Source organism: Rattus norvegicus, chromosome 3 (genome assembly GCF_021556685.1).
Source record: "Rattus norvegicus strain SHRSP/BbbUtx chromosome 3, alternate assembly SHRSP_T2T, whole genome shotgun sequence".
Lineage (NCBI taxonomy): Eukaryota > Metazoa > Chordata > Mammalia > Rodentia > Muridae > Rattus > Rattus norvegicus.
Window position 1 is genome coordinate 52,680,568 of NC_141536.1, and position 14,810 is coordinate 52,695,377.

At 39.5% G+C, this 14,810-nt stretch overlaps 1 protein-coding gene across 1 annotated transcript in view; it reads left to right on the top strand.

The window, feature by feature from the left end:
• Nucleotides 1–14,810, top strand: part of 4932414N04Rikl (RIKEN cDNA 4932414N04 gene like) — a 240,381-nt gene that overhangs the window by 179,028 nt on the left and 46,543 nt on the right. The window contains exons 65-66 of the mRNA XM_087654922.1: nt 13,768–13,801; nt 14,121–14,241. Coding sequence (XP_087511048.1) covers nt 13,768–13,801; nt 14,121–14,241 — 155 coding nt within the window. The remainder of the gene's footprint in view (nt 1–13,767; nt 13,802–14,120; nt 14,242–14,810) is intronic.

Genomic DNA, 14,810 nt, shown 5'->3' on the forward strand with positions numbered 1-14,810 from the left:
AAAATTAAAATTATCTGTACTATTTTTAAATTTTTCTGTAATAAAAACATGCAAGTGCATGTGTCATAGCAAACACACACTAATAACTCATTTGTTCCTTTGCCAAAACTATCATAGCAATGTATCTCTGATTTTGTAAGGTACTGAAAAATATCAACTATATCAATCTGATAGCTATGTGGTTTCTGCAGAAAATGGAGGACCTGTAACTGTTTAGTACAAAATAAGGTAGCATCAGTTATTGCTTTTGGATTATGAAGTTCTAAAGTATAAATCCTTATATACTTTTATTAACATTTTTATTGGCATGCCTCATACACTCCATAAGTATTTGTTTACTGCAGGTGTAAATACTTGAATAGATAAACTCAATACTTTAGAAATGTCTTTAGAAAAATAAATCATTTGTTTATTGAATGTAGGCTTCCAAAATTGCCTACATATCTAGCTTTTATTTTTAAAAAAATATTTGGAATTAGGAAAAGTACTTGAAATTATAGCCAGAAATATAATAATATACCTGCACCCCTGAGTTAACCCTGTGGCACAGCTCTCCAGACCCAACCCATGCCTGGAGAAAGCTGGTCACCCAGGAGTGCTGTGCTCATATGTCCACATGAGATAAACATTTTTGCTCCAATAACTGGCCAAAGAGGGACCTTCGAGGAGACCACATGGATCCAGAACTGCAGAGAAACTGGGGACAGAATACTTCCATTCTCCATCTGCATCCCAAAGTTAACCCTGGCACAAGTCTCCAGACCCAAATGCCATCCACGGAGAGCTGGTCTCCAAGGGGTGCTGGCACACCTTAGATGACAGGCTCACAGGCTCACAGGAGGGACAAGCTCCAGTCAGAGACAGCAAGACCAACTAACACCAGAGATAACCAAATGGTGTGAGGCAAGGGCAAGAAATAAGCTACAGAAACCAAGGCTACTTGGCATCATCACAACCCAATTCTCCCACTACAAAAAGTCCTGAATAACCCCAAAACACTAGAAAAGCAAGATTCGTATTTAAAATCACATCTCATGATAATGATAGAGAACTTTAAGAAGGACATAAATAGGGGTTGGGGATTTAGCTCAGTGGTAGAGCACTTGCCTAGGAAGCGCAAGGCCCTGGGTTCGATCCCCAGCTCCGAAAAAAAGAACCAAAAAAAAAAAAGGACATAAATAACTCCTTTAAGATAATAAATGGTAAAGCCCAACATAAGGAAGCAAGCTACACCCTAGAAAAAGCAAGAAACTGGGGGGCTGGGGATTTAGCTCAGTGGTAGAGCGCTTACCTAGGAAGCGCAAGGCCCTGGGTTTGGTCCCCAGCTCCTAAAAAAAAAAAAAAAAAAAAAAAAGCAAGAAACTAATCGTGTTGGCAACAAAACAAAGAGAAGAAAAGCACACAAACATAACCTCACATCCAAATATGAATATAACAGGAAGCAATAATCACTATTCCTTACTATCTCTCAACATCAATGGTCTCAACTCCCCAATAAAAAGACAACGAGGACCCTGCATTCTGCTGCCTACTGGAAACACAAATCAGAGGCAAAGAGACACTACCTCAGAGTGAAAGGCTGGAAAACAACTTTCCAAGCAAGTGGTCGGAAGAAGCAAGCTAGAGTAGCTATTCTAATATCAAATAAAATCAATTTTCAACTAAAAGTCATCAAAAAAGATAAGGAAGGACACTTCATATTCATCAAAGGAAAGATCCATCAAGATGAACTCTCAATCCTAAATATCTATGCCCCAAATACAAGGGCACCTACATACGTAAAAGAAACCTTACTAAAGCTCAAAACACACACACAATAATAGTAGGAGATTTCAACACCCCACTCTCATCAATGGACAGATCATGGAAACAGAAATTAAACAGAGACGTAGACAGACTAAGAGAAGTCATGAACCAAATGGACTTAACAGATATTTATAGAACATTCTATCCTAAAGTAAAAGGATATACATTCTTCTCAGCTCCTCATGGTACTTTCTCCAAAATTGACCATATAATTGGTCAAAAAATGGGCCTCAACAGGTACAGAAAGATAGAAATAATCCCATGTGTGCTATCAGACCACCACGGCCTAAAGCTGGTCTTCAATAACAATAAGGGAAGAACGCCCACATATATGTGGAAGTTGAATAATGCTCTACTCCACGATAACCTGGTCAAGGAAGAAATAAAGAAATTAAAGACTTTTTAGAATTTAATGAAAGTGAAGGTACAACATACCCAAAGGACACAATGAAATCTGCGCTAAGAGGAAAATTCATAGCTCTGAGTGCCTGCAGAAAGAAACAGGAAAGAGCATATGTCAGCAGCTTGACAGCACACCTAAAAGCTCTAAAACAAAAAGAAGTAAATACACCCAGGAGGAGTAGAAGGCAGGAAATAATCAAACTCAGAGCTGAAATCAACCAAGTAGAAACAAAAAGGACCATAGAAAGAATCAACAGAACCAAAAGCTGGTTCTTTGAGAAAATCAACAAGATAGATAAACCCTTAGCCAGACTAATGAGAGGATACAGAGAGTGTTTCCAAATTAACAAAATCAGAAATGAAAAGGGAGACATAACTACAGATTCAGAGGAAATTCAAAAAATCATCAGATCTTACTATAAAAGCCTATATTCAACAAAACTTGAAAATCTGCAGGAAATGGACAAGTTCCTAGACAGATACCAGGTACCGAAGTTAAATCAGGAACAGATAAGCCAATTAAACAACCCCATAACTCCTAAGGAAATAGAAGTAGTCATTAAAGGTCTCCCAACAAAAAAGAGCCCAGGTCCAGACGGGTTTAGTGCAGAATTCTATCAGACCTTCATAGAAGACCTCATACCAATATTATCCAAACTATTCCACAAAATTGAAACAGATGGATCACTACCGAATTCCTTCTATGAAGCCACAATTACTCTTATACCTAAACCACACAAAGACCCAACAAAGAAAGAGAACTTCAGACCAATTTCCCTTATGAATATCGACGCAAAAATACTCAATAAAATTCTGGCAAACCGAATCCAAGAGCACATCAAAACAATCATCCACCATGATCAAGTAGGCTTCATCCCAGGCATGCAGGGAATGTTTAATATATGGAAAACCATCAACGTGATCCATTATATAAACAAACTGAAAGAACAAAACCACATGATCATTTCATTAGATGCTGAGAAAGCATTTGACAAAATTCAACACCCCTTCATGATAAAAGTCCTGGAAAGAATAGGAATTCAAGGCCCATACCTAAACATAGTAAAACCCGTATACAGCAAACCAGTTGCTAACATTAAACTAAATGGAGAGAAACTTGAAGCAATCCCACTAAAATCAGGGACTAGACAAGGCTGCCCACTCTCTCCCTACTTATTCAATATAGTTCTTGAAGTTCTAGCCAGAGCAATCAGACAACAAAAGGAGGTCAAGGGGATACAGATCGGAAAAGAAGAAGTCAAAATATCACTATTTGCAGATGATATGGTAGTATATTTAAGTGATCCCAAAAGTTCCACCAGAGAACTACTAAAGCTGATAAACAACTTCAGCAAAGTGGCTGGGTATAAAATTAACTCAAATAAATCAGTGGCCTTTCTCTACACAAAAGAGAAACAAGCCAAGAAAGAAATTAGGGAAACGACACCCTTCATAATAGACCCAAATAATATAAAGTACCTCGGTGTGACTTTAACCAAGCAAGTAAAAGATCTGTACAATAAGAACTTCAAGACTCTGGAGAAAGAAATTGAAGAAGACCTCAGAAGATGGAAAGATCTCCCATGCTCATGGATTGGCAGGATTAACATAGTAAAAATGGCCATTTTACCAAAAGCGATCTACAGATTCAATGCAATCCCCATCAAGATACCAATCCAATTCTTCAAAGAGTTAGACAGAAAAAATTGCAAATTCATCTGGAATAACAAAAAACCCAGGATAGCTAAAACTATTCTTAACAATAAAAGGACTTCAGGGGGAATCACTATCCCTGAACTCAAGCAATATTACAGAGCAATAGTGATAAAAAAAAAACTGCATGGTATTGGTACAGAGACAGACAGATAGACCAATGGAACAGAATTGAAGACCCAGAAATGAACCCACACACCTATGATCACTTGACTTTTGACAAAGGAGCCAAAACCATCCAATGGAAAAAAGATAGCATTTTCAGCAAATGGTGCTGATTCAACTGGAGGTCAACATGTAGAAGACTGCAAAACGATCCATGCTTATCACCCTGTACAAAGCTTAAGTCCAAGTGGATCAAGGACCTCCACATCAAACCAGATACACTCAAACTAATAGAAGAAAAACTAGGGCAGCATCTTGAACACATGGGCACTGGAAAAAATTTCCTGAACAAAACACCAATGACTTATGCTCTAAGATCAAGAATCAACAAATGGGATCTCATAAAACTGCAAAGCTTCTGTAACGCAAAGGACACTGTGGTTAGGAAAAACAGCAACCAACAGAATGGGAAAAGATCTTTACCAATCCTACAACAGATAGAGGGCTTATATCCAAAATATACAAAGAACTCAAGAAGTTGGACTGCAGGGAGACAAATAACCCTATTAAAAAATGGGGTTCAGAGCTAAACAAAGAATTCACAGCTGAGGAATGCCAAATGGCTGAGAAACACCTAAAGAAATGTTCAACATCTTTAGTCATAAGGGAAATGCAAATCAAAACAACCCTGAGATTTCACCTCACACCAGTGAGAATGGCTAAGATCAAAAACTCAGGTGACAGCAGATGCTGGCGAGGATGCAGAGAAAGAGGAACACTCCTCCATTGTTGGTGGGATTGCAGACTGGTACAACCATTCTGGAAATCAGTCTGGAGGTTCCTCAGAAAATTGGACATTGAACTGCCTGAGGATCCAGCTATACCTCTCTTGGGCATATACCCACAAGGTACCCCAACATATAAAAAAGACACTTGCTCCACTATGTTCATCGCAGCCTTATTTATAATAGCCAGAAGCTGGAAAGAACCCAGATGCCCTTCAACAGAGGAATGGATACAGAAAATGTGGTACATCTACACAATGGAATATTACTCAGCTATCAAAAAAGGTGACTTTATGAAATTCGTAGGCAAATGGTTGGAACTGGAAAATATCATCCTGAGTGAGGTAACCCAATCACAGAAAAACACACATGGTATGCACTCATTGATAAGTGGCTATTAGCCCAAATGCTTGAATTACCCTAGATGCATAGAACACATGAAACTCAAGACAGATGATCAAAATGTGAATGCTTCACTCCTTCTTTAAAAGGGGGAACAAGAATACCCTTGACAGGGAATAGAGAAGCAAAGATTAAAACAGAGACAGAAGGAACACCCATTCAGAGCCCGCCCCACATGTGGCCCATACATATACAGCCATCCAATTAGACAAGATGGATGAAGCAAAGGAGTGCAGACTGACAGGAGCCGGATGTAGATCTCTCCTGAGAGACACAGCCAGAATACATCAAATACAGAGGCGAATGCCAGCAGCAAACCACTGAACTCAGAACAGGACCCCCGTTGAAGGAATTAGAGAAAGAACTGGAAGAGCTTGAAGGGGCTTGAGACCTCATATGAACAACAATGCCAAGCAACCAGAGCTTCCAGGGACTAAGCCACTACCTAAAGACTATACATGGACTGACCCTGGACTCTGACCTCATAGGTAGCAATGAATATCCTAGTAAGAGCACCAGTGGAAGGGGAAGCCCTTGGTCCTGCTAAGACTGAACCCCCAGTGAACTAGATTGTTGGGGGGAGGGCGGCAATGGGGGGAGGATGGGGAGGGGAGCACCCATAAAGAAGGGGAGGTGGAGGGGTTAGGGGAGGTTGGCCCGGAAACCGGGAAAGGGAATAACACTCGAAATGTAAATAAGAAATACTCAAGTTAATAAAAAAAAATTAAAAAAAAAAGAAAGCTCTAGAAGAGAAAGAAGCAAATACACCCAAGAGGAAAAGAGGAGGAGACAGCAGGAAATAATCAAACTCAGAGCTGAAATCAATCAAGTAGAAACAAAAAGAACTATACAAAGAATCAACAAAACCAGGATCTGGTTCTCTGAGAAAAATATCAACAAGATAGATAAACCCTTAAACAGACTAGACAGAGGTACAGGGAAAGTATCCAAATTAACAAAATCAGAAATGAAGAGGGAGACATAACAACAGAAAATGAGGAAATTCACAAAAAATTATCAGATCCTATTACAAAATCCTATACTCAGGAAAACTGGAAAATTTGGATGAAATGGACAATTGTCTGGACAGATACCTGGTACCAGAGTTAAATCAGGACACAATAACCCATCTAAACAGTCCCATAACCCCTAAAGAAATAGAAGCAGTCATTAAAAGTCTCCCAACAAAAAACAGCCCAGGACCAAATGGGGTTAGTGCAGAATTCTATCATACCTTTAAAGAGCCTTATACCAATACTCCTCAAACTATTCCTCAAAAAAGAAACAGAAGGAACACTAACCAATTCCTTCTATGAAGCCACAATTATGCTTAAACCTAAACCACACAAAGACCCTACAAAGAAAGAGGACTTCAGGCCAATTTTTCTCATGAATATTGATGCAAAAATACTCAATAAAATTCTTGCAAACTGAATCAAAGAACACATCAAAATGATCATTCACCATGATCAAGTAGGCTTCATCCCAGGGATGCAAGAATGTTTCAATATACAGAAATCCATCAACATAATCTGCTACATAAACAAACTCAAAGAAAAAAACCACATGATTATCTCATTAGATACTGAGAAAACATTTGACAAAATTCAACACCTCTTCATGTTAAAAGTCTTAGAAAGATCTGGAATTCAATCAATACCCATATCTAAACATAGTAAAAGCAATATACAGCAAACCAGTAGCCAAAAACAAAATAAATGGAGAGAAACTTGAAGCAATCTCACTAAAATCAGAGACTAGACAAGTCTGCCCACTCTCTCCCTACCTACTCAGTATAGTACTCGAAGTCCTAGCCAGAACAATCAGACAACAAAAAGAAGTCAAAGGGATACAAACTGGAAAGGAAGAAATCTAAATATCACTACTTGCAGATGATATGATAGTATATTTAAGTGATGCAAAAATTCCACCAGAGAACTCCTAAACCTGATAAACAACTTTAGCAAAGTGACTGCATATAAAATTAACTTAAGTCAATAGCCTTCCTCTACTCAAAGGATAAACAGGCTGGCCAAAATGCGAATGCTTCACTCCTTCTTTAAAAGGGGAACAAGAATACCCTTGGGAGGAAATAGGGAGGCAAAGTGTAGAACAGAGGCAGAAGCAACACCCATTCAGAGTCTGCCCCACATGTGGCCCATACATATACAGCCACCAAACCAGATAAGATGGATGAAGCAAAGAAGTGCAGGCTGACAGGAACCAGATGTAAATCTCTCCTCAGAGACACAGCCAGAATATAGTAAATACATAGGCGAATGCCATCATTAAACCATTGAACTGAGAACGGGACCCCTGTTGAAGGAATCTTAGAAAGGACTGAAAGAGCTTGAAGGGGCTTGAGACCCCCATATGAACAACAATGCCAACCAACCAGAGCTTCCAGGGACTAAGCCACTACTCAAAGACTATACATGGACTGACCCTGGGCTCCAACCGCATAGGTAGCAATGAATAGCCTAGTAAGGGCACCAGTGGAAGGGGAAGCCCTGCCAAGACTGAACCTCCAGTGAACGTGATTGTTGAGGGGAGGGCGGTAATGGGGGAGGATGGGGAGGGGAACACCCATAGAGAAGGGGAGGGAGACATTGGCCCCAGAAACCGGGAAAGGGAATAACTATCGAAATGTAAATAAGAAATACCCAATTTAATAAAGATGAAAAAAAAAAAGAACATTGTGGAAAGGCACAAGTGATAACAAAATACAGTTATGCATATGTATGAAAATACCACCATAAACCTACTACTTAGTAACTTAAAAATTAATTTAAGAGCCCCCAAACTAGATGTTCATTATTAAAGTATTTATGTTCATGAAAAAAAAAGAAAGAAAGAAATTAGGGGAACAACACCTTTCACAATACTCACAAAGAATATAAAATACCTTGGTGTGACTCTAAGCAAGTGAAAGATCTCTATGACAAGGACTTCAAGTCTCTGAAGAAAGAAATTAAAGATCTCAGAAGACGGAAAGATCTCCCATGCTCATGCATTGGTAGGATTAATATAGAAAATGGGCATCTTGCTGAAAGCAATCTTCAGATTCAATGCAATCCCCATCAAAACTCCAACTCAATTCTTCATAGAACTAGAAAAAGCAACTTGTAAATTCATTTGGAATAACAAAAATCCCAGGATAGTGAAAACTATTCTCAACAATAAAGGAACTTCTGGGGGAATCACCATTCCTGACCTCAAGCTGTATTACAGAGCAATCATGATAAAAAAAAAAAACTGCATGGTATTGGTACAAAAATAAGCAGGTAGATCAATGGAATAGAATTAAAGACCCATATACATGGACTGACCCTGGACTCTGACCCCATAGGTAGCAATGAATATCCTAGTAAGAGCACCAGTGGAAGGGGAAGCCCTGGGTCCTGCTAAGACTGAACCCCCAGTGAACTAGTCTATGGGGGGAGGGCGGCAATGGGGGGAGGGTTGGGAGGGGAACACCCATAAGGAAGGGGAGGGGGGAGGGGGATGTTTGCCCGGAAACCGGGAAAGGGAATAACACTCGAAATGTATATAAGAAATACTCAAGTTAATAAAAAAAAAAAGAAAGAAAAGAAAAAAAAATTAAGTATACTGGTACCATGGAACACAAAAAAAAAAAAATTAAAGACCCAGAAAGAACCCACACACCTATGGTTACTTGATCTTTGACCAAGGAGCTAAAACAATCCAGTGAAAAAAAGATAGGATTTTCAACAAATGGTGCTGGTTCAACTGGAGATCAGCATGTAGAAGAATGTAAATTGATCCATTCTTATGTCCTTGTACAAAACTCAAGTCCAAGTGGCTTAAGGACCTCAACATAAAACCAGATACACTGAAACTAACAGAAGAGAAAGTGGAGGAAGAGCCTTGATTGAACACATGGACACGGGAAAATTTCCTGAACAAAACACCAATGGCTTATGCTTTAGGATCAAGAATCGACAAATGGGACCTCTTAAAATTGTGAAGCTTCTGTAAGGCAAAAGACATTGTCAATAGGCCAAAATGGCAACCAATAGATTGGGAAAAGATCTTTACATCTATAGATGGCTAATATCCAAAATATACAAATAATTCAAAAAGCTAGACTCCAGAGAACCAAATAATCCTATTAAAAATGGGGTACAGAGCTAGACAAAATTCTCAGCCAAGGAATACTGAATGGCTGTGAAACATCTAAACAAATGCTCAACATCCTTAGTCATTAGGGAAATGCAAATCAAAACAACCCTGAGATTGTACCTCACATCAGTCAGAATGGCTAAGATCAAAAACTCAGGTGACAGCAGATGCTGCTGCTGATGTGGATAGAGAGGAACACTCCGCCATTGTTGGTGGGATTGCAAGCTGGTACAACCATTCTGGAAATCAGTCTTGCAGTTCCTCAGAAAATTGGACATAGTACTGCCTGAGGACCGAGCTATACCTCTCCTAGGCATATACCCAAAAGATGCTCCAACATATAACAAGGACACATGCTCTGGTGCACCATGTTCATAGCAGTTTTACTTATAATAGTCAGGAACTAGAAACACTCCAGATGTCCCTCAGTAGAGGAATGGATACAGAAAATGTGGTATATTTACCAATGACTACTAAAACTATTAAAAACAATGACTTCATGAAATTCTTAGGCAAATTAATAGAATTAGAAAATATCATCCTGAATGAGATAATCCAATCACAAAAATATACTCATGGTATGCATTCCTGATAAGTGGATATTAGCCCCAAAGCTCAGATTACCAAAGATACAATCTACAGATCACATGAAGCTCAAGATGAATGACCAAAGTGTGGATGCTTTAGTCCTTCTTAGGTGGGGGAGCAAAATATTCAAGGGAGGATATATGAAGACACAGTGGGGAGTGGAGATTGAAGGAAAGGCCATCCAGAGACCACCCCATTTGTGGGAACCCATTCCACCTACAGCCACCAAACCCAGACACTATTTTGGATGCCAAGAAGTGCTTGCTGACAGGAACCTGATATAGCTGTGTCCTGAGAAGTTCTGTCAGAGTCTGACAAATAAAGAGGCAAATGCTTGCAGCAAACCATTGGACTGATCATGGGGTTCCCCAGTTGAGGAGTTTAAAAAAAGAATGAAGGAGCTGAAGGGGTTTGCAACCCATAGGAGGGACAATAATATCAACCAACCAGACCCCCCAGAGCTCCCAGAAACTAAACCACCAACCAAAGAGTACACATGGACGGACCCATGGCTCTAGCTGCATGTGTAGCAGAGGATGGCCTTGTAGGACATCAATGGGAGGAGAGTACACACCAAGGAGAGAAACCATCTCAAAATATCAGTTATATAAAAATGTTTTGCTAAGAATTAAAAATCTTAAACCCGTAAGTGCCACTAAGAAGGAAACCTCGAATTCACCTACATGGAACCCAGGAACAGCCACAGCAGTCCCCAGGAAACATTCTTTCTGAGGAGCTTTAGGTGAAGTTGTGTTTTTCTGAACTCGGGATTCTCTGTTTGTGCCCAAGATGGAGCCTTGTGTCCCTGTCACGGGGGTGGTGTTTCCTGAGACTCTGGCGACATGTCACAGCAGTTGAAGTAATACTCCAAACCCATGAGCCTCGCTCAGCCGCTCGCTCAGTCGCCCGTCTGTGCTGTGCTTCCAGGCAGCGCCAGGCGCTCCTTCCTCTGCTCAAGGCCACCTGCCCGTCAGTGCATTTAAAGATGGACAGCTCCCGTGCAGGCCGAGGCCTGGTATTTCTGAGGTTGCCATTTGACTCAACCCAGACATAGCTTTCCATATTTCCCGTTATTTCTGAATCCACTTTACCTCGTGTCCTCAGAGTAACTATAACACTTACTTCCTAGATGGCATTAGACTCCATTTTAGATTTTAGGAAGTCACAATGTGCACTCACTCAGCTGACCAGGAGTCACTGGCAGGTGTCCATGCCCTGGGGCTTTTCCTTAGTTTCGTGGACTCTGCTGATCACTGTGTCTCTAAGTTAGACTTATTTCCTAGTGGCTTTGTCACATGCTCCAACTTGAATTTTTTTTAAAAAAAGTAGTTGAATGTATATATCGGGGAGGAAGGAGCAAGTAAACTGAGCTTGCCAACTTCAAGGGTGACCCTCTCAGGCTCCTTTTGTAAGTGGTGGGATTCCCTACTAGCTAGGAAGGCCTTGAGAGGGCTGACTGGGGAGTCACTGAGGATGAATCTGTCATCTCAGGCAATAACGTGTAGGCATCATCATGAATCACATATACAGTTCTTTTTAGGCATGAGTGTGCATTACTGATCCACTCATTCATTCACTGAGTATTTATTGAATGCCTCTTGGGTGTCAGACATGTACTGGGTGCCAGGAATGCCACTGGGTCATGAAATTCACCTCTGGAGGAGACGGGATAAGTGAGTTGACACATAAATAATGTAGTTTGCGATAGTGATTAAGTGCTATGAGAAACTAGGATGATACGTAGAGGGGGTTGGGGGGCCAGGTAGCAAGAGTCAGGAACTCTGCGCTGAAGGTGCTGGGGTCAGGTGACAGGAGCAATGACAGCACACAGCACAGGTGCTGCTGGCTCTGGGGAGGAGATGCCGGTGCTGGAGGAGGTGTGTGCGGAGGGGAGGTGCTGAGCCATGAGCTTTTAATGGCTAGCATTTATGGGCCTGTTGTGTTTATTTTTATTTCTATTGACTGATGGTAAAATTCATGGAAGAACTCAAGGCATGTTGAGAAGACCAGAAGTCCCCAGTGACACCTACACAAAGCTCCCAGTTCCGTTTCCTTCTCTTTCCCATTCTCTGTCTCCCACATGCAGTCCTTTGCTCAGGAAGTCTTTGGGGAAGCTAATGACCTGTAAATTTGAAGTGGGTGACTGGTCTGGTGGCTTCTGCCAGCCATCTAAGACTGGATAAAGAACTTCCCAGATGGTTAGAAATTGAGACTGCTTTGCTTGGGGTTTTTTTGTTTTTTGTTTTTTGGGTTTTGTTGTTGTTTTGCTTTGTTTTTTGGTGTTTGGCTGGAAGAGGTTTTTTGTAAAACTGAAGCCTTGGTGCATAGAGGGCTTTGCAGGAGCACATAGTGGGAGTGGGTGGGGTTTAAGAATGAATCTGTCACTGTGTGTTTCTATGTAGACACCTTCAGGCAAGCCTTTGGCCCACTGGTCACTGTCTTCCCCCTTTCCTCAGAGGGCTATTGGCTAACAAAGCCCCTTCCTGGCCTCACGGCCACCACAGCAATTTCCTGTAGTGTCTTACACTTCCGTGTCACAACAGTGTGCAGCATTAGAGAAAAGCCTGGATAGATTTAGTTGATAGAGAGCCAGTTGAAATATCATCAATAGAATTTTAGTTTAGGGAAAATTGGTTTGATTTCTAGCTTTATTACTATTAGGTATATAAGCTTGGGAAAATTGCTTAGTCTTCAGGTCTAGTTTTCTCACAGAATGAGGACACTGGACTAAATGATTTCCCAACTTCCAGCTAGTCCTAGAGTTCTATATTTCTACATAGTTGAATTATTTTATCATGCTGTTGCTGGGGGATACAACTAACACTTTTGAAGCTACTAATTTTATGTCAAGCTTTAAAGTCCATAATTGTTATCTTCAAAAATATTATTTGACCTACAGTATGTTTAAATCAATTTAATAAAATCACTTTATAACAGGAAAAAAAAAGGACACCAATGGGAGGAGAGGCCCTTAGTCCTGGGAAAGCTCGATGCCCCAGTGTAGGGGAATGACAGAGTGGGGAGTCAGGAATTGGGTGGGTGGGTGGGGGCGCACCCTCATAGAAACAGGGGGAGGATAGGTTAGGAGGGTTTCCAGAGGGGAAACTGGGAAAGGAGATAACATTTGAAATGCAAATAAATAAAATAGCCACAAAAAAAATATAATAATAATTTAAATTTACCTACCATTGTTTGAACTAAAATAATTGAAGACAGATACAATGTTCACAAAGTAATAAGAAACCTATCGCTGGCATTCTTGGGTTTGAATTCATTCTGCCACTGATGTTCTATTTGTGCATAGGTCTTTCTTAGTCTACTCCTTTCATTTATAAAATACTGTCACTTCTGTCATATAATCATTGTGAAGAATTAAATCGAATTTAGATTGCGGTGAAGGTCTCTACTAAGCTAACTCCTATCTTCACTACAAGAGGATTTCCTTCTTTGGGTACTTATAGATTGCTTTTCAATTGTGGTTAACATCCATAAAGATTTATTTTTATAGAAAATGGTAATAATGAAAGTCAACATATTTCTTTTCATAAAACAGAACTAATAATATTATATTTTCTTGTTGCATTTGCTCTCAGAATGTTTGCTCAGAATTTATCTGTATAGTTTTAGTAAAAAAAAAATGGTTTCCATGTTACTTTGTATTTTACTGAATCTCACTTGTAGAATTTTATCACATTTGAAATAATTTATGAATTTTTGAGTAGGAGAAATAAATGCTTGTGGTTTCTATAAATATGGTAGTTTTCAATATTATCTGTTCTTTTCATATTTAAATGTTGAGCAGAAACTTTTCTCTTCTTTGTAGGCTGAATAAGAAAACATCCGACGGAAAGAATAAGGTATTGTAAAACAAATTTAAAACAGAATCTCACTCAATAATTTACAAATGAACTGACATAGTATGAAATACAGGTGAAATAAATACATGATAGAAGCTAAGGTGAAAAAGTCTAGAATATTTTGTTATCTAGTGAAATTTATATTGAAAAGTTCAAATAGTGGCAAAGACTAGTCATTGATAATCCTTGATAATCACATTCTTTCATATCTATGAGAAATTATAATCATAAAAATATGAATAGGTGAGATATTTTGGTGCCTTTATCATGTAGTGTAAGTATTTGAGGACTTTCCAAGGTTACATTGTTTATTTTACAGGCTCTAAAATACATGGATTCTATGGATGACCAGTTATCCGAATCCCTCTCTGAGGACGATGATTTGCCTGATTATGACAACATACTGATGATAGTTAACCAACTTCAAATGAACTATAAAGGTAAGGCCACTGCATAAACCTAAGACCTTTAGTAAAATACTGAGGCAATCTTCAAAGTCAGAATTTGGCCTGTCCATGAGGACTTTTACCTATTTATATTTTTTGGTGTAGTGTGAGACGTAGGGATGCAGGTTAACCTACTATTTTCCTTGTACATTTTCAAAGATGTTGGCTTTTTGGAAACTGTCAAAAGTAAAAGAATCTCTAGGAGGTTGGGTCCATTTCTGAGACCACATTCTATTCTTGCAGTGTGTCCTTCTGCTGTGCTGGTGCCATGCTGTTCTTGTTACCATGACTCTGTAGCTTTGCTGTAGGTCAGCCTTAACACTGCTCCCTGAGACTACCTTGGCCATTTGTATTCCTTCTAAATTCTAACTTTTTACCTCATCCTGTTAAAAATCTCATCAGGGTTTTGGAAAAGATTGTACTACTTTATTATCATTTTCAGACATATATCTGTTTTGTAATATAAATTCTAATATCCCGTGAGTATGAGCATCCACTCCTTCTGATGTCATCTTCAATTTCTACCTTTGCAGTGAGAAAATTGATTGCTTATTAACAATTGC